Source organism: Crocuta crocuta, unplaced genomic scaffold (genome assembly GCF_008692635.1).
Source record: "Crocuta crocuta isolate KB4526 unplaced genomic scaffold, BGI_CrCroc_1.0 scaffold36, whole genome shotgun sequence".
Lineage (NCBI taxonomy): Eukaryota > Metazoa > Chordata > Mammalia > Carnivora > Hyaenidae > Crocuta > Crocuta crocuta.
This window is the reverse complement of record NW_027532203.1, coordinates 18,240,779-18,261,456: the sequence shown is the minus strand read 5'-3', so window position 1 is coordinate 18,261,456 and position 20,678 is coordinate 18,240,779. Positions and strand designations below refer to the sequence as shown.

At 49.2% G+C, this 20,678-nt stretch overlaps 1 protein-coding gene across 2 annotated transcripts in view; it reads right to left on the bottom strand.

The window, feature by feature from the left end:
• Positions 1-2,312: 2,312 nt before the first annotated feature.
• LOXHD1 (lipoxygenase homology PLAT domains 1) overlaps positions 2,313-20,678 on the bottom strand; it is a 158,008-nt gene continuing 139,642 nt past the window's right edge. For both annotated transcript variants that reach the window (XM_077777637.1, XM_077777638.1), the window contains 5 exons: positions 19,710-19,895; positions 14,019-14,189; positions 9,899-10,031; positions 8,407-8,565; positions 2,313-3,337 (listed from right to left, as the gene is read on the bottom strand). In XM_077777637.1, coding sequence (XP_077633763.1) covers positions 2,857-3,337; positions 8,407-8,565; positions 9,899-10,031; positions 14,019-14,189; positions 19,710-19,895 — 1,130 coding nt within the window. In that variant the 3' untranslated portion in view covers positions 2,313-2,856. The remainder of the gene's footprint in view (positions 3,338-8,406; positions 8,566-9,898; positions 10,032-14,018; positions 14,190-19,709; positions 19,896-20,678) is intronic.

Here is a 20,678-nt window from a genome sequence, read left to right as displayed (position 1 = left end):
CCCCCCTGGCTATCCGCCTCTCCCTCCACCTTCTCCACAGAGTGTGAAGGGCGTCAGACGGCCTCGTTCAAGCCCAGCTTTGCCTCTGGGGACCCTGGGTGAGTCAGAGGCTCGCTCTACCCCTACAAAGCAGGAAGGGCGGACTAGCATAGGGCCTGGGAACATGACGGAGGGCAGGAGACCTCAGGACAGCGCTGTCTCAGCAGGGGCCCAGCAGGGAGGACAGTGTGTGTGGTGGTGCTGGAGGGGAGCCTGCTGGACATGGAGATGGCCCAGGTCCCGACACTTGGGGAACCCGGTTGGGGGGAGGTGCCTTGAGGGTAACAAAGTGCATCTTCATGCACCAAAGGTGTGTCCACTGTTTACAGGGTCTTCACAGCAGCAGTGTCATGGGTCTCGACAGCCGTCTGCAAGGAGGGCAGAGGAGGCAGGCAGGGAAGGGATGGAAAGGACTAAGGTCATGGGGCGTGTCGTCAAACCAGACCTGCCCCATCCAGGTAAGAGTGAGCTGACCCTGGGCACGGCAGCAGCAGGATGATAACATGGGCCGTCCCTGTCCAGTCCCGGCGGATCAGCAGGACAGCAGCTGCCGCATTCCACAGCGAGGGTATGCAGCGCTTGCCGGGGGGCATGGCGGAAGACTATTTTCAACTGTGAACTGACCATCCTTCTCCAGGTTTAGATACAATGCAGAGGCTGAGGAGGAGGCTGTGGCCATGGGAACAGGACACTCGGAAATTGCTGTGGGTGGCCTAGGAGTACCCCCTCCCTCCTGCTACCTAATGCTAGTGACCGCGACTTCCACAGGGATACCTGGGGGGGGGGGGGGGGGGGGTGGGAGTGTGTCCTGCCCCATCCACAGAAATCCTAGGGATGAAGGATGGGTTGGCTGCTGATGGCAGAGATGAGTGGCCCGAATGCCCAGATGGTGTCAGAGCAAAGGATGCCACAGGACCTATTTGGGTGTCTTAGGTCCTAAAAAGACAACAGAGTGGAGGCATGAGTGAGTGAAGCATGGAGAAAGAGCCCCCATAGGGGCTTCCTTTCCTCCCTTCTCCAAGGGATCAGAACCAGGGATCAGCAAGAGGGAGAGCAGGAGTGACAGTGCGAGGTGGGGGAGGGGGTGCCCCCCCCGCACCCATACGTGTGCACACACATACACACAGTTGCACTTGTGCACATACACACGAGTGTCCCCTTCACTTCTGGTCTCCCTGTGATAGCACTGAGTTGGGGGAGAAGATAAATTCTGAGTGTGACTTTGGTTTCTACATCAGAGTCAGACATTTAATTTTTTTAATGTTCATTTATTTTTGAGAGACAGAGTGTGAGTGGGGAAGTGGGGCTGAGAGCAGGCTCCAGGCTCTGAGCTGTCAGCACAGAGCCCAGTGTGGGGCTTGAACTCACAAACTGCAAGATCACGGCTTGAGCCAAAGTCAGACACTTCACCAGCTGAGCCACCCTGGGGCACCAGAGCCAGACATTTAAACTGCACAACTATAATGGGCTTTGTGACTTAAGGTGGGGGTTCCATTTTGTATGACCTAAGTAGGAGAGTTCAGAACATGATGGGCACACTCCCCTTCAGTGCAGGCGCTGAATTAAAAGTGCCTACAGATTGACTCATTCAGTCCTTATGATGACCTATGTGGTACCGATTATCATGGTCCTTGTTGGACAGGTGAGGAAACTGAGGCTCCAGCAGATGAAATAAAATGTGCCTAAGCATGACCAAGCTCTCTGGGGAAAGCTGGGCTCAAGCCCAGGCAGGCTGCCTCTGAGCCAGCGCTTGCAAACTCAGCCTTTCTCTGAGGGTCTCTGGGAGGTCCTGTAACTTGTTTCAGACCCATCAAAACTCGATAAGAGTTTACACCTGTCTGGGCTACAGGACACAGGGTGACAGGGCGGGTGCCCTCCTATAGGAAGACTCCCCGGTCAGTCCTGCTTCTGCAGGAAGATCAGAAGTCAGGTGCTGAGCCCTGAGGCGCTCTTGCTGTGCATTGCAGATCCCTTTGTGACTGTCCATGAGGGAGGTGTGTGTGTATTTCTCCTGCAGCCTCTCCATCAAGGTCATACCCCTTGGAGGACAGAAACCGCACCTTTATTTTGTGCTCCTCTCTGTCCCCCCACCCCATCTCCTTCTGTTCAGGTCTCTGGGTCTAAACTGTGTTCTCACAGGCCAGAACAACCAGTGGGCACCTGGCACGGCGTTTTCCATAAATGATGGAAAGAATCATTTTTTATTCTTTTTGCAGGCTCATAACCCTTCCCCCCCCGGACAGGGCTAAAACACTACCTCCTGATGCTTTTCTCTGTTTGCCACTGGATTTATTGAAACTGGGGGAAAGGATGCATTTCTTAGTGAGCAGATGCCAAGATGAGTCCTTTGTGGGGTGTGGTCAGTAATAATTTAATTAGCCCAGCTTTTTTGGGAAAAACGTGTTAATTAGTTTTCTCTTAAAATACACCATCTCGATGGCCTTCGCTTCCCCACTTCTATCCCCTGGGTGAAGCCCCAATTTCCCATCTACACTCAGCAGCAAGTCTCAGCCTGGCCACCGCTGTTACTGGAAACGAAAATGCAAAAAGTTATTTTTGTGCAGCCAGGGACTCTGACACATGTTGATTGATTCCTGTAGGTGCAGGGGGCTGAGGAGGGGCAGGCCCCCATAAGTGGTCCCCTGCGGTGGCCTCCAGAGAACCATGACGTTCTGGGCCACCATGCCACACATGCCACCCTTCCCCAGCTCCAGGAGGCTCTGGGAAAGGCCTGTTGAAAGTCAAGGTGAAGGACAGGCAGGAAGGTGCGGTCAGGAGCATCTTGGCAGGATGGTGGGATGGAGAGCCTCCAGCCCCTCAGACGGAAGGGAAGAGGTCTCTCCAGGTGAGCCCGTCCCCATGCTTCTTGTCCAGCCACCGGCCACAATTGAAGATGGTGGCCACTCCGGTGCTGGTGTTGGTGACTTCCACCTTCTCCACCAGCCAGCCCGAGTAGTAGCCACTGCTGTCGTGCTCCACCCGCACCTTGCGCAGCTCGCCCAACTCCAGCGTCTCCAGGAAGAAGCGGTCGGTGCTGCCCCGCTCGAAGAGGTTACGCATTTTCTGCTTCAGCTCCCGCTTGCCCGTGTCCCCGTTGGCCCCAAAGATGGTCACGAAGACATTGGCGTCTGTGCCTGCACCTGGCTCATAGCCCGTCGTCACAATGACCTCGTACTTGACCGGCACCAGGCTCTGGACCTTGCTGGCAAAGCTCTCCGTTGTCTTGGTGACCTCGAACACCTTGAAGTACTTCCTCTTCCTCTTGAGGGGGATGAGGCAGTCACAGTTGAAGAAGTACCTAGCAGGGAGGGAGGAGGCTCAGTGGACACCAGCCAAGGCTCACACCCCCCGCCCCCCGGGGCCCCTGGGCCATAACTGATTCCTCTCCAGGTGGCAGGAGACTGGGGTTGGAAATGTCTGCATTAAAATATGAGGATGGGGTCTTGTTTGTATTAAAAGCCACAGCAAGGGGCATCCTTTCTTTCTGGAAATCTTCTCATTTCTATCCCCCCACACTCCATATCAAATCTACCAGCAAATCCCATTGAACCCGTCTTTAACATAGGTCTAGAATCAGCCACTTGAAAAAGTATCTGCCCTGCCGCCTGCCTGGTCCAAGTCACCGGTACCTCCTCCCACCTAGATCAGCCTCCTTGCTGGTCTCCCTACTTACTGTCCTCTGTGGTCCATTCTTTACACAGCAGCCAAGTGACCCGGTTGAAATGAAAGTCCAAGAATGTAATTCCTCTGCTCAGAACCTTCCAATGGCTTCTTAGATTAAGTAAAAACCATCACCTTACCAAGGCCTGACCCTATTTGATCGAACCCTCTGCCTGGTGTTTGCCTTTCTGACTGGGCACCTGGCCCTGTTTAACTAAGCTCACTCCACACCAACCACGCTGATCCCCTTGCTCTTTCAAAGGGACTGATAAATGTTTGCACTTGGTGTTCTCACCTTCAGAGATAGCTGTGGGATCCAGGCAAAAGCAAAGTGGAAATATCCCAAATCCCTTGCACTGGGCTGAGTTGAACTATGAGTGTGTGTGTGTATGTGTGTGTGCATGCGTGTGTGTGTGCATGCACGCCCACATGTACATGCCTGTGCTCATGGTCTGAGGGGTGCAAGGGGTAAGAAAAAGTCCTGTATTGAAGATGCCACCATAAGCAGAAGCAAGTTCAGGGCCAAGAGAAATGGTCTTGGACTAAAATGTCCCTTCTCTATCCCCACCCTCCACACCCGCAATTTTACCCTGTGGGTAATGGTAGTTAGTATAATAATTAATTACAAGGGAGAAAGTCAGGGAGCACAGTGAGAAAACACTGCATGGAGTGCAAGGGGGCCTTGGGTCTACCCCAGCCCTGCCACCTACCACTCCTGTGAACTTGGGCAAGCCACGTCTACTACCCAGACCTTGATTTTCCCATTGGCAATGCTAGAGGTTTGAACTGAACAACTTCTATGGCTTCTTCCCATTCTCCATCTGCTGTTATTTTAACATCTTCTGAAATAAGCTATCCTGACTGATGACTTCAGGAATGCAGCCCTAAAAGGGCGTGCCCAGTGGTGCACAATCAGACCCCTTTTAGATGAAAATGCATAACCGCAAAAAGGCTGGATTTTCTGCTTGCTTCCTCGGTGCCAGCGCTCCCACGACAACCCTGAGCTGCAGGCATCATCCTCCCATTTCACAGAAGGGGAAACTAAGTCTCAGAGAAGAGGAGTCACTGCTCAAGGTGAGCCAGAGCCAGGCCCAGAGCCAGCCTGCCTAGCCACCTGAGGAGCCAGCCCCTGAAAGACACTGGCAGGAAATCCGCATTCTGTTTCAAGATCTCTCTTCCCCCAGTTCATCACTTGATAAATCCGGATTGTTGTTACATGCCACACTTTCTCAGAGGGGGATACAGCTTCAATCTTTGTTTAGACATTCTTTAAAAATGTATTTCTTTATGCAAATTCTGATATACATAATTCTCTATAAATGCACAAATCATGTGATCACATGCGTGTTTTTCTAAATACACTCCTTTTCTTCCCCTTTCTGCTTGGCCCTCTCTCCTTTTTCCCTCCTTCCTCTCCACTTCCACATCCCACCTTTACCTCAGATAACCCATGGAGCGGTTGTGCGTGTATCTTGCCAAATTTCCTTCCATTTCACCCAACCATGCACAGACCCACACAGACAGACATATGCAGGACGTCAGTGTTCCCTTTACAAAATGGCATCATATAATATGTGTTTTCCCATATCTTGCTTTTCCCGGGAATTGCTCCAAGTCATCTGGTACCTATTTAATTCATTATTTTTAATGGCTGAAAAATATTCCCTAGTAGACCCATAAGGAAAAGGTTTCTAATGTATATAATTATAAGATCACCAAACTGTGGGACCCTAGGGCTTCTTGGGGTCATGACTCTAGATGTGGGCCCACTGGAAAGGAGGAAAGGGCCATCAGGAAGCATAAAGGCAAAAGCAAGAAATAACAAATGAAAAGAAATTAAATACATTTGAAAAACGTGTAAATATGACCACACGTCTGTGAACAGTGTTTGTGAGATATTAGAAAAGTGTCAGAGAGAGTGGGGTCACCAAATACTCATGGTGGCCATCTCTGATGGGTAGGGCTTTAGGGAAGTGTTACTTTCTTTTTTTTTTAAATATTTATTTATTTATTTCTAGGAGAGAGAGAGAGAGACAGCGTGAGCAGGGGAGGGTCAGAGAGAGAGGGAGACACAGATTCTGAAACAGGCTCCAGGCTCTGAGCCGGGAGTCAGCACAGAGCCCTACGCGGGGCCCGAACCCACGAACTGCGAGATCATGACCTAAGCGAAAGTCGGACGCTTAACCGACTAAGCCACCCAGGCGCCCCTTTATACAAAACTATTTGTACTATCTGGATTTTTATAATGGCTGTGTATCATATATGATATTGAGATAAAAGAATAAAGTTATTTTTGGTTTAAAAAAAAAAGAAAGAAAAGCCCCTGTGTGTCTTTCCAGCGACACCCTAGGGATCTTAGTGGAGAAGGAAGACTGGTTAGAAGGTACCGCACATTGCTGAGGAGAAGTCAGAACTGGAAACGGTTGAAAGGTGAAAACGAGATGACTGTGTTTATAGGAGGCTGAGATTAAATTCATCTGTGACTCACAGAAGTCCAAGCAGTACGGATAACGTGGTGGTTGGAAAGGAACCATGACGCATATATGCCACCCGACGGGAACCAAGCTGAGATCTGCACAGGCTGCTGGGCTGAGGACAAGCTCTGAGAGCTCCCTGGACCCCTGCTGTCCTTCCCCAGTGCCAGACCCCAGTGAACACCCAGCTGTCTTCCCGGAGCGAGGGAGTGAGCACAGAGAGGTGATGGGTTACTGCATGACACCACATGGCTGACCAGGTGACAGCTCTAGTATTCGGGGTCTGGACTCTCTGCACCTCCCTTCCCTTTGGGCAGAGCCCTCATTCCACGGACATCCCATCCTCCCCTCCAGCCCTAGGGATAAACTGACAAAAGGCCACACTCTTGAGGGTGTAGAGATGGTGGCTTCTTTCCCCCAGATGAGAAATTCTACAACTCGGCCCTGGGACTGTGGGGCAGGAAGTTCATTGGCTGAGCTTCTATTTCCCTTCCTTCTGAGACTGGAAGGTGCTTGGTGATGCTGAGATCTTGGGCTCTCTCTCTTTCTTACAGCCACCATAGCTGGTTTAAAGCTAACTCAAGTGAGGACTATTTCATTTCATTACTGCACTGGGTTGCATTGTATTATATTGTATTTTCTTGCACCGTTTGGTTTACTTGGGGGGTTTACAGAGGTGTGGCTTTGACTCCATGTGGTTGGGAGGCAGTGGCTGCAGAAGGGGCTCTGCCCTGGCCCCGGCTTGCTGGGTGAGCTGGTGACTCCTCTGGGCCTCTGTGTCCCAGCTCTCAAGTCTCATTGGTATTTACTGTAACCGGCTAGTCTTTCTCTAAAAGAGCAACGGATAACATTGCAGCCGGAAAGGGACTGAATTATGTCCCACCTCCAAATTCATATGCTCAAGCCCTAACCCCCGATGTGCCAGCGGCATTTGGATGGTATTTGGGAGGTGAGTAGGTTTAGATGAGGTCATGAGGGTGGGGCCCCTTGATGAGAATAGTGCCTTTATCTGAGTTCATATTCTCTCTCTCTCTCTCTCTGCCATGACGACACACAAGCCACAGAGAAAGGCCTCACCAGCACCCAACCATGCTGGTATCCTGACCTCTGATTTCCAGCCTCCAAAACTGTGAGAAAAAAAGGTCTGCTATTTGAGCTACACAGTCTGCAAGATTTTGATAGCACAGCCTGAGCTGGTTGGTTAAGACAGAAGTCTGTCAGTCAGACCCTTTCCTGAGCGATTCCCAAAGGGGAAGCTCCATCAGAGGGAGCCAATCCCAGGGAGCCTGCTGTCACCCGGGGAGCATGGACAGACACTGCCTTGAGTGACCTGAGCTCCTGAGGCCAGAGCAGGCAGCCGGGGTTCATGCCTGGGTTGAGCCTGCACCTGGCTGCTGCTTCTGTCTGGTGTGCTCGCTGTGACGGCGGCGCCGCGGGCAGGGCCAGCTCCAGGAGCGGGGGCGGGGGCAGCGGCTCTGGGGGTGACCCAGCGAGCAGTGGCAGGCTGGCCCCTGAGCTGCACATCTCACCTGTCACTCACTCCCTGGGGCATTGCCCTAGGCTTCCCCTTCCTCCTTTCCTGCTGCCTTCATACTGTCTGCCCGCCTTCCAGGGCCTCGGGGCGCTTTTTGGCATCCAGTGTGGTAACCAAGTGGTTTTAATTAGAAAAACTGATGGCTGTGGACTGTTACCCAGGTAACTAAAACCCTTAATCCTGCAGAAATGCCTGAGCCTCCAGAAGGCCCTGGTGGGGGAAATGTAAAACTCCTGATCCGGGTCCTCAGAGGCAGGCGGGCCACGGGATGACTCCACTTGGACTCTGGTCCCCACTCTGCCCACAAGAATGGCAGGGCTTTCACTGTGACAGTGGAAGCATCAGCCTTCACAGCTGTATTTCTCTGTCATCACACGGTGATGGTAGGGGGAGGAAAGGGAAGCATCCGCTGTCTGGGGAGTTTGGCTTACTTCTTCCAAGGAAGTGTCCCTGGATTAAAAGGCGGGAGCCCTTAAATTCATCTGGTTTAGTCCCTGCCTCTGAGGGTAGGCCGATGGCTCAGAAAGTTCCAGAACAGGACAGCTGCCTCATCCCTCCCTCCCTTGTAAGTTTCCTGAATGAGGGGGCCTGGCAGGGGAGAGCTCCCTGGGCCCTGGTGTCTTGCCTGTGGTCTAGCCCCATCCCTCTGTGCGGAGGGAGCAGCCCTTGCAGGGGGAGGGGTGGAGGCACAGTACATACACATTGCCATACTCCATCTCCGTGATGGTGATGGTCTTGACATGCCAGACGAGCTCTCTCTTGGGGATGAACCGGTCCTCCCTGGCGAGATGGCCCACGCAGAGGGAGGCAATGTCCCCCAAGTAGACGCTGTCAAATTCAAATGTGTCCGTGGTCCCCCTGCAGGACACAAAAGCACGGCCAGTAAGAGATGCCCACGACCACTGCAGAAAGTGAGCATTTACTGCATGCCTACTGCATTCCAGGCACTGGTCTAAGGGGTAGGGATAGAATGGTAACCTCGACCTGATGTCAGCCCTGCATTCTTGGAGGGGTTCAGTGTAGTGCTGGAACAAGACAACCACAGCCACTAAAAACCCCTTCAGGCTGCCTGATCCCAGCAGGGGGAGTGGTGACATCATGAAGCAGACAGAGCTGGGAGGCGGGTGAGGGTGGTGGGATTCAGAGAGCACAGCGAAGGGAGGAAGGGAAGAGGCCCCTGAGGTGGACTGACTTGGTGAAGTCATGGGATGGGGACTTAGGGCAAGGAAGCATCTCTGGGGGGCATGTTGGCTCGGCTGCAGGGGGCGGGGTCCAGCCAGGGGAGTGGGAATGGAAAAGGTGGGGTGCGGCCCTCTGTGGTGGTCCGTGAGCGCCACTCTAAGGAGCTCAGACATCATCCCGATGCAGAGGGAGTTCAAGTGAAAGGTACAGTGGGTCACAGGAGGGGGAGACTTCTGTAAGCAGTCCTGGTGGGGGTGGGGAGATGAAGTGGGCATGTGGACCGTTCAGAGGGGCTCTGGTGCGGAGGAGGAGGTGAGGTTCTCTGGCTGCACCTGCCAACCAGGAGTGGTGAGAAGAAGCGCCTTTACCCGAGACTGGATTTTGATTTTCCTGCAAAGCATCTTAGAGGCTCTCTCTTCCCTTCCATCTCCTAAGTAGAACTTAGTCTACGGTGTCTTACGCTGCTTTCTTTCAGTTTTATGGCTCAACTATACTGTGCTGTCTGCACAGACTTGGACGAGGTCTGCAATGATTCCTGGTCCTGCTGTACGGTGGGCTCTCCTTAATTAATTACTAATTTTTGCTGTAGCTTTCCATTAACTTTTTAAAACTGAAATCTATTTGACATAAACCTGTGTAAATGTAAGGTGCACAATGTGTTAATTTAATATATTGATATTCTGTAGAATGATTGCCATACTAATGATAATTGGCACTTCTGTCTGGTGATAGAATTGTCCTTTCCTTTTAGTGGTTGGAATAATTAAATTCTCCTCTCTTATACTGGCCTCTGTTTGTGAGGCAATCCCCTCCTTTCCCTTTTATAAGCCTCCTGTTTCATCCATCCGTAGGAGTTCACACAAGACTGGCACACAGTAGGCACTCAATAAGTGCTTACAGTTTGGGCACATTTGTATACTTAGGGTGCCCACCAAGGGGGTTGATTTTGGGGGTCCCTCTCTCACCCACCCCACACCCCTTACTCCCCAGTGAGAACCCCTCTTCCTACTTCCTAAAGGCCCGCTGTCGGGAAGAATTTTCCACAAGAAACTCTTTGGATCGATGCTTCCTGCCTTCCAGGATGAGCCAGACGTTCTCCCTGGTTTCGCCTCCATTGCCCGTTTCTATGACGATCTCGTAGGCTGCAGTGGAGAAGGTGGGGGAAGGTCAGCTGGGGGAAGCAGCCCCCCACCTGCAGCTTCTCTGTCCTCCGTGTGATCTTAGACCACAGCCTGGGGGCAGGCTAGAGTCCCCACGAGGCACTACAACAAAAACCTGCCCCACTTGCAGCCACCGCAAGCATGTCTTTTATTTATAGTGCAGCTGCTTTGCCTGGTGACCATGGAGCCGCTGGGAGTGAAACACCAGGAAGCAGGGGGTCGGCAGAGGGAGTTTGGGGACAGGTGCTGGGGCCTGGCTCTCCGGGATGGACAGTCCCCCACCCCCCAGATGCAAAATGGAGATCCTGTGCAGAGAAGGCAGAATGGGGGAGGGGAGGGGGAAGCCACACAGGGGCCAGACTCCAGGAGAGCCCTGAGCCCTATCCACACACAGTCCTGCCCTGTCTCAAGCTGGTGTCACACTCAGCACCACCGCACCCCTCCCCTGCGCCTCTTTTGAGTGTATCTGCATTTACTCAGCAACATTTGTTTTGTGGGTGCTGTGTCAGGGTGGGGGCAGACTCTGGGAGCCCTAGAGCCCCACCTGCAGCCCCCCACACACTGACTACCACAGACCACACATGGCATGTGNAAAAAAAAAAAAAAAAAAAAGGAGTGTCTTTGCTCTGAGGAGCTCCTGCGATGTGGTTTGCATGGCCCATCAGGATCTTCCCATGGGAGACACTCTCCCCTTCCACGGAGGCTGGTAAGTGGAAGGCTGTGGGGCTCAGGCTACCAGCGGCCATCTTCCCATGATGCAGAGAGAGAAGCAGAGCTGAGAGGAGAGGGGGTGGGGATGTACTCAAACGACTGGAGCCTCCGGAAATGGCCAAGTGGCAGCCAGCTCCACTGGAGCCTTGGAGTCCTGGGGGACAACACGTTCCGTCTCAGCCAGAGCCGGCTTAGATTTGGGGTTCAGGCACACACAACCAAGAGTCCTGGCCACTCCCCAAATTTTCTGTTTGGCTTCATTGGGACTGCCAAAGAGTGGAAGCTTCAAGAATGTGAGCATAAAGACAGATTTTCTAGCAGAGCTGCCCGGTCACACGGTGAAGTCCTCCACTCCTGGGGAGCAGGCCATCAAACTGGACTGTGTTTGGTCTGGGAATGCTGTGGAGAAGGCTGACTGAGCAGCCCTAACGGTGTCAAGGGAGGGAGAACGGGGGCGGGGGGGAAGGGCTGTAAAGAGGGAAGCACTGGTCTTGCTAGAGGACATCCCAGCGAGAGACATGTATTTCGTCCTCCCAAGGGTGTGTGTATGTGTGCACTCACGTGAGCGTGAGCATGTGGGCACATGCAGATGTGTGCATGCATGTGTGTGTGTGCGTGCGTGTGCATGCATGTGCAAGCAAGAACATGTAATCCTACTGCCTAGGCCTTACCCTGGATTAATTGCACCAGCATTTGGGAATAGAACCCAGATGTCAGTGTTATTTAAAGGCTGCCCCTGGCTTTCAGCTCTGCTGCACATGGGAATCCTCTGCAGAGGCAAGTGCTTGCACAGGCCTGGGAGCAGCTTCTGGAGCTGCTAACAAGACCTGGAGGTGAATGTGGGGAACAGGGGGCTAAGGCAGGTGGGGCAGTCGACCCATTTGGAATAGCAGCCAGGCCCAATAAAGACAAGACAGCCAGCAGCAGTGCAGTGAGTCCTGGTCTAGCATTCAGGTCACCTGGATCGTACCAGCTGTGAATGGGCCTTAGATATGTCACTTCACCTTTCTGGGCTTTTGTTTTCCTTGCCCATGGTATAGAGGTGTGAATGTGCACCCTATCTAGCTCACGGGGTGGGAGTGGGGCTGTGAAGATCTAATGAGAACAGAGGCGTAGAGTGCTTTCCACATATGAAGCTCTGTTCGAGTATGAGAGGGTGTTGTTCTCACAAGCTGAATGCCCAGAGGCACTCCAGGGGTCACAGACACTGAGAGTAAGTGCCAGAAGGGCAGGGTCTTCTATTCACTGGTGTGTCCCAGAACTCAGAATAGTCTGTGGCACTTAGTAGGTACTCAGTAAATCTTTGCCAAACGGTTAAATAAAGGTCGCTGAGGACTGGGATGTTTGGCCCCGGCTGTGTCAAGGGCTCTCCCCAGGATGACCCTCCACCTGAAGACACAGGTGTGGCTGTCTGTCCCTCTATGGACTTCTAGAAGGCGCTGCTCTGCCCTCCACAGCCTCTCAGTAAAGACCAGCCATCCAGGCTGGATCCTGGGCTCCATGCCCCTGGGGTCAAATCTCCAGTCTGTAACACCCTTCTGGAACAAATGCAAGTGCCACCTCCCCTCTGCAATCTCCCTGCCAGCTCAGCCCCCGCAGGTCTTAGCAGCTGTTTGCCAGGAAATCTGTGAAGGAGACTCAGTGATTATGCTCTGAGCCTCACGAATCTCTCCTCCCCTGAACGTCAATGGCCTGAGGAGCCACTATTGCTCATCTTGGCACATGTGTCAGGGACTTAAGCATTCCTATTGCATAAGGGGCTTAAGCGTCTCCCTCTAACAAGATTTTGAGGCTCCAAGACAAAGGACTGCCTCTTCTTCCATCCCCTGAGCAGTAACAGTGCACCTATGGAGTTCCAAGGCCTGCAGAGCTGTAGAAGGCTACACACATGAGTGACTCTATCCCTGACCTGTGGGAGCTTATAGTTTATAAGGAGACTAACCATGTGCAAAGGTCAATACAAATAAACTGGAGGTCACAAAGCGGTGTGTGTACCCCTCACAGCATCTACAATAAAGCTGGGCACCCAGTGATTCCTCAGTAAGTGTGGTTTACAGAAGCTGGGACTCCATCCTCTGAATTAGGGCAGGGATCCTTGTACAGTAAGCCTGACAAGGGGGTGCTTGGCCCCTCCTTTGGATGCTACCTGGGACTTAGGGCTCACTACCTCTGAGAGCAGCTAACCTCATCATTGGAGAGTTTGGATGGTGTGGACGACATGAGTGGGGTGGCTTTCTACCAAAGATCCATGCTTCCTTTCCTTTACCCCCACCCCAGGGGCTGTCCAGCTAGGCACTACATTTCCCAGGTACCCTTGCATCTAGATGGAATCCAGTGATTAGTCCTCACTAATAGAAAGTGAGTCAATTTTGTTAAGAAGGTAGGGGAGTATGCCTACTCCACCTTCTTTTCCCTTTTCCAAGACATGTAAGAGCCATATGTTGAAAACGGCAGAGACACAGATCAAAAGAGCTTGGGTCTCTGAATTACAGTGTGGAAGGTCTCCTGCCAACAACCACACTGCATGGTTTATTACATGAGTGAGAAATACAATTTGGTTTGTTAAGCCATTGAGGTTTGAGGTTCACCTCTTGCTGCAGTTAGCGTTACCTTAAAAACTAAGGTTAAAAAGTCCTTTCTTTATACCAGGCTCTGCCTTTGATAAGGCTTCCTCAAATCTGTTGGATCCAGACACTGGCATCTGTATTAAAGAAACGACTCCCTAGTGAATGGCCATCCACTCTAGGGATCAATTTAAACTCTTTCCCTTTAAATATCACCTGAGGAAGGATCAAAGAAAGTGGCCGATGGAGATGCTGGCTCCCCCTACAAATTCTGTTTCCAGAAGTCTTGATTTGTCAGGTGTTGCCAAAGGTAGCAGTTTTATGGAGCCCATGATAAAAAACAAACCAGAGATGGCTTCCCACCAAAACGTCCAGCCCAGCCCTGAGGGCAGAGTGAGCCTCCCCCCCAGTGTTTTTCCTGCTACCTAGTTAATCCCTATGACTGGGGCCAAGATCTGGTAGCAGTGTCTTGGCTGTTCCAAGTTCACCAAGTAACATTTAGGGTGTTTATTCGTGTGCCTTCCCAAGACTCTTTCCTTCACTGCACATCTGATTCCCCTCCAGCTATAATGGTCTCTACTTCAGATTTACCAACACCATTTCCATCCCATCCTGAGCTACCTCGCATTTAACTCTGAAGCTTCAGCCCAGGAGTCACACCTTGGCATCCACCCCCACCCACCCCGCCACATACTGGTCTCCTCCAGCTCATCACGGATCTCGTTGTTGGCACAGGCAAAGTCACGGAGTGTCTGCCTGTCACCCTCACTCCTGGAGAGCCAGCAGTCACACTGGAAGCGGAAGGTCTCATCACGCGAGTTGTCCTTCACGTCGATGTAGCTCACGTGCCAGCCAGGAAAGATCCCTGGGGAAGAGACACAGTGGGGATTGGGGGCTGAATGCGTTTTCAGCTTTCTGCTGCCCCCAGCCCACTGGCTGTGTGGCCCTGCACAAGTTCTCTGTCTTCTCTGGGCCTTGGTTTCCTATTTAATGAAATGAGGAGGTGGGTTAGATGATCTTTGAGGGTTCCTCTAGCCCAGAGAATATAATTCTCTTTGCAAAATCCTTAACTTGGGGTTCATGGGCCCTTGGAGGATTTGTGTATGGGCATGAAGCAGTCTAAGGGCCCTGAGGAATTGTGCTCTAATTCCATTCACCAGGGAGAGGGCTCAGGGCCTTCATCAGATTCACAGTGGGGTCACTGACTTTCTGGGGGTTCACGCAGTTGAAGGATGAATCCTATTACTTCCTGACACCAGTATCCACCTAGCTCATGCCCATTATCCTTTCCAAATCAGTGCAGGCATCAGTTCCTCCAGGAAGCCTTCCCTGGTGTCCCCTGATTGCCCAGTAGGCCTATATCTGATGTCCTCCTTGCTCCCACAGCACCCTGCACCTGCCTTAGCCACATCCTGACCACCCGATGTCATCACTGTTTACACATGTCTGCTCCCCTGACCATGAGCTCCTGGGGGCAGGGAGCTGGTCTTACTTATTTTTGTTTCCCTAATGCCTTGCATATTGACTGGCAGGTAGTAGCTTCTCAGTGAATGCTGAATGTGTATGTTAGGACTTTGAGGACCTTGGTTGTTCGGCCTTCACAGAAGGAATAAGAAGCTGCTACTTCTTCAGGGTATATGTGAAACTTAAAAGGTCTTGGCCTAATACTGAACATACAGCTACTTCTGTTGTAACTGGTAGGGCTTCCCTCAGAAGTGGTCTCCCCAAGTCACAGCTATCAAGTATAAGTTCATGTTCATTTGCTGCGGCAGCTGCATATTATTTGTACCATGCACCAGTTCAGTTACTCTCCACTCTTCAAAGTCCCTGAGCACTCTGAAATCCAAAGCACCTGTCACCTGTGGGGGGAAATCCAGTGGTGTGACAGGTTATGGTGATGATATGTGCTACTCATAGTATGTTCACAAGGGCAACGTCACAAGGAAGGCATGTATATGCTTTATTCTAACATCCTGCCCTCTCATGTCACCTGGGGGTGTGGGGGCCATCCCACTGTCCCCACCAAAAAGCCATTCTCTAGTACTGGACACTGCCCACAGCAACATCTGTAGATCCTGCTGCTGGTCTTAAGGATCTAACAAGCACAGAGACACACAAAGATGGACACACACTTGAGCCATTGGACTTCTGGGGCAGTTGATAGATGTGTAGGCTCCCGGCAGGGCATACATACTGGCAGTCCTAGGATGCTTCAATTCTGGGTTTAAAAAGTACTTCATATATTTTTTAAACATGGATTTTTACGGAAGTGGAAAACCATGATTGCTAGAACAATTATGTTAAAATTTAAAACCCTTCTGTTGAGTTAAACAGTGGTGAGTTATTTTATCAATAAACTTAAAAAAATCTCAATAATAGGCTTACTTTTCCACATTAGGGACAGTTCTGCCTACAAGGTTATAAATTGGCTGCTTTCTGAGATGGTTCCTGATAATATCATGAAACGAATTAAACTGCTTAATAATTCCCAATGTGTTCAGTCTGGAAATGATGCACATAAGACTTATTGGAGTAGTTCTTATACAGGCTTCCAGAACAGAGAAGGAGAGGCAAGTAAAAATGAAGGCAGAAAATGAGAAGCCAAAATGTTGGTCCTTTTGGAAGGGGTGTGTATGTATATGGGGATGTGGGTGGGGAAGGAGGGAGAAGGAGAGAGAGAGGGAGAGAAAGAGAGACTGATTCTACCATCCAGGCCTTACCCAAATCACTTACAATAGAACCTCTGGAGTAGGACCCAGGCTTAAAGCTGCCCAGTGATTTCAATGTATACCCAAGGCTGAGAACTAGCACCTGCACTGCAATCACCTGGAAGGCTTGTTGAAATAGATTACTAAGCACCCCCCTCCCCCACCCCAGAGAGTCTGGTTAACTGGGTTTGTGGTGAGGTCCCAAAATGTCCATCTCTAACTAGTTCTCTGGTCACGCTGATGCTGCTGGTCCCAGGGTCACACCTTGAGAATCACTGGCTTAATGCCATCTCTTCTGACTCCAAGATGATAGTCTTTCTATCATATCACATCATGACAAAATGACCAATGGAAATCAATGGGAATTATAAGTGTGTGAGTGTGTGTATATGTATGAGTGTTGGTGGAGAGGGATGACATTAATTGGAGATGTGGGTCATCACAAGATCATTTCTGTTGCTGGAACACACTATTCATCTTGCTTTACACCCAGGTAGGTTTTACTCCTGAATTACACCTCCTGGACTCCAGGTAGGGTGGTGACAGAGGAAAGCAGTGGGCTGAGGGGAAGGGTGGATTCTGGGCTGGCTTTAACTTTATCCATGGACATCCAGAGAAGGAATCTTCCTGGCCCACATTGCCCTGGTGCTTGGTGGCAGGTTGCTTCCCTTCCCACTGCCCACTCACCCATCCCCAATTCTCTTTTCAACTTAGAATTCTATGAAAAAAAAAAAATAACCAACCTCCTCCTTTCATGGTAAATACCAAGGTAAAAACTCCAACTCCGTTAAGATGAAAGAAACTTCATCCTCAGCTCTTTTTTTTTCATTGCTGATTAAGTGCCTTGTTTTGAAAATATTGGATGTGATTGATAAGGATCCTACCACAACTAGCTCAATGGAGAGCTTATCAAACATGTAGCTGGGAACAGGTAGCTCTGGGCAGGCTGATATCACATGGTTGGCTTTTACTAGTAAAGACAAACCCATAGTTACAGCTTGGCCAACTGTGTGGCCAGCACTAGCCTGATAGAGGAGGCCCTGGGGATCAATACCCAATCATCTGAAACCTCTTATTAGAGAGTCTGTTTCTTACAAAGTCTCCTCTTTTAAAGTTATACTTTATTTTTGTTTTTTACACAAAGATAGTAACCCCACATTGTTTGACACCTTCCCTTTTCACTCACAGCCAATCCACATCAGAACATAAATATCTGCCTCATCCTTTTTCACAGTTGTTTGGCATTCCATTCTATGCACACATTAGACATGATCTATGCACACACTACCTTGTTGACGAATAATTAGTTCTCTAGAATTTTACTCCCATACTTGGTGCTATAATTATTATCCTTCCACATACATTATAGTGATCTTTTTAAATCATAGATCAAATTTTGTGTAAAAAGATTCTTCATTTCCCCAGAGTTTTCATCAGAGAAAGCAAGAAGAGTAAGATGAATAGAAAATAAAGACAATGTATTATAATTTGTTCAGTGTTATAAAAGCTATGCAGGTAATTGGAATTAAGGGGAATAATAAATCATTTATCTTGACTTTCTTCTATGAACTATATTTCATGGTAATCATAGGGGCATTATTTTAGAACAGAATTCTAGCTAATAAGTGAGTAAGAAAGGACAATTAAAAAACCACCATTTGTAATCTTAATTGATCATTACTGGATGAAGCCATTAGATGAAAAGTTACAGGACTGGAGTGGGGGGTTTGGGGTAACCAGGCTGACAGTCCCTACAGCCACTAATGGACGGGAGCATCAGGAAGAGTCGGGCTGCTGTAATATAATGTGAAATACATGGTTCTCATTTTAAAGAAGTCCTGAAATCACCTATAAAGTATACTTGCCAAAGAAAGTTGAATGCAGGCAAGCCTTTAGAGGTGACTTCCAGATTGTTTGGAATGTGGACACCATGAAGAAGCAGACAGACAGGTCCAGACTGCAGACATTCTACAGATCATTGGGCCCAGTTCCTTCAACAAGCCAATAGCATGGAAAAGATAAAGAGAATCAGCATGCTCTGCATTAAAAGAGACTAAAGGGTGGTAACAGATAAATGTAGTGTGTGGACCTTGTTTTCAACCAGATTCAAGCAAAATCAAAGTAAAAAGACACTTTTCATCTTAAGGAACTTTGCATATGGAGTGGAAATTGGATGACACAAGGAAGTCACGCTTAAGTGTGACAGTAGCATTGGATTTCACTTAGAAATGTCCATTTTTAAAAGGGAAACATAGCAACCAAAAAGAAAATAAGAAAGAAAAAGGAAAAGTAAAAAGGGGAAAGCAAGTATGACAAGTCATAACTGTCAAATCTATGTGATGGGTATGTGGAAGCTCATTATACTATTTCCCTCACTTTTGTGCATGCTTAAATTTTTTCATTGAAAATTTCTGGATAAACAAAAAAGATGGAAAGGTAGAATCAAGGGAAGAGATAACTGCCATGCTATTAAGTTAACTAAATGTTTGTAACTTATATGGTATCTCTTCAGGGATGCACAACTTTTTTTGGTGGAAGGCTCTCAAATGAAATATTTTCATCCTCATAAATTGCTATGCAAGGGAAGCATAATGCAGCTTGAATATTTTTAAACTAAATATGAAAAAATGTGGCATAGAGAGAGCACTTAAGGACATATTTAGCTGTCTTGGCTTATATTAACATTTAAGCTTCCATCTATGGAGGAGAAAGTTACTATAAAGAGGAAGCTAGGCACACAACCTGGACTTCCCTGTACCTCTCCTGACCCTAGTATCCAAACCATTCGGGTTCAGTGAGGATACAGACATCTTCCTTTCCCTGCTTTCAGATCCAAAGACTGGTTGGAGGTGAGGAGGCCCACTTCTCTGCCTTCAAAGGAAAGAGGATAACATTGTTGTTCCTGGGTTTCTTTAGGTCCAGAAGTTATTATGGGACCAAAGCAATCAGATAGTCTTGAGTTATCCAACAGAGGAATCAAGGTCTTTGAAGAGCCAGGCATGTAAACCACAGTAAGCAGCAGCAAACAATACAGTTGGACCTGCATGGAGCTGTCCGTGGTGCTGAGCTGCCTCCCTTTTCTTTCAGGGTTTTGACTGTGAGCAAATACAAAACAATTGGCTGTCGAGTTTTGGCATAGAAGAAAAATGCATCAAGAAAAATGAGAAAGTCTAGTTATGTGCACAGTCAGTGCACAGGGGAAAAGGTGGGGGAGCTGGTAATAGAGGACCTAGTCATGATTCTGAGATTCATGGCCAGGACTCAATTTTTGAAGTAATAGGCATGCGGAAAAACTGATTTCAGAGAAATGTGGTTTCCTGTGACTGAAGCATGAAAAAATCAGAAAATGGATCTGAGAGAGTGAAACATGGCTATAAATAAATTCCATTAAAACTATATAAAGTCCCTACTATAGTTCAGGCAATGTGATAAGCATTAGGGAAAGAGCAATGAACAAGATAATGGTGTTAGGAACGAAGCTTGATTTCTAAAATTTGTCCAGAAATACAGAACAGTTTCTAACTGATGCAAGTGTCAAAATGGTGGCAATCAACCACTTTTAGTTGCCTGTCACCCTGTGGTAAAAGGGTCAATATGCTGCCAGGGGGACAGGAAAGGGCTCATGAGGAGAGCTGGGGCCTGCCATCCTCACCACCCTGACCTTGAGCAGGAGGTACCTTTGTTGTCATGCCAGACTCTCAGCTTGCAGAGGTGGCCCAGGCTCAGCATGTCAGAGAAGTTGAATGTGTCTGTGTTGTTCCGCTCAAACTTGTTCCAATTGGCTGACTGCTTCAGGGCCAGGGTCCCGCTGTCCCCATTCTCCCCAAAGATGATGATGAACACATTGGCATCGGTGCCTGCTCCTGGGGTGCAAAGACAGAGGCTCTAGGTGCTAGCCTTTCCAATGCACAGCCCACTGGCTCTGGTCTCCATCCTGGCTTCCTTGGAAGGGCCAGTGGTGCAGATGGGAAGTTTAATGTTGGTGAGGCCAGGGGTGAGGTTGGAAAGGGCTGGCTAGTTTCCTGGGACTCTTGTGTCTCTAATTCTATCCTTCATCTTGTCTCTGTACCTTGTAAATGCTGTTGGATTAACTGGAGTCCTGGCTAGCAACTATGAAAGCTTTTAGTGCAAGAACTCATTTGTTTCTGGGGGAAATACACTCATACTTTAAAGGTATGCCATGAATATTGGCTTTGTAGTTTAGAAATACAGACTCCTTCCTGCACAATGTGGGTTCAGAGGGAAATAGGAAAGTTCCTTGTTCCCCAGATCTATCCTTAGTTGACAGTCTATACTAGAGCTTCAGATCATTTGCTTAAGCCAAATAGAGGTTTTGACCTAAGTTAAAAAAAAGAGATGCTTCTGGAAGAGGTGGCTCCATGAAACTTTTCTGACACACACACATCCTATGGTTATTAAGGAACTTATCAACTATTTTCTGAGAACACATCACGAGGAGATATAGGGTGCAACACATGTGGACACTTGGAACTTCCAGCAAAAAGAGTGAAGGCTCTACTGTCAGGAGAAAGGAAGAAGGGAGGTGCCAACAGATTTACCAACTATATTGATCCATCACTCATGCCTGAGATCCTACCAGCAGAGCTTAATTTCTTTGGCCAAATGCTTCTCTGTTGAAAATGTAA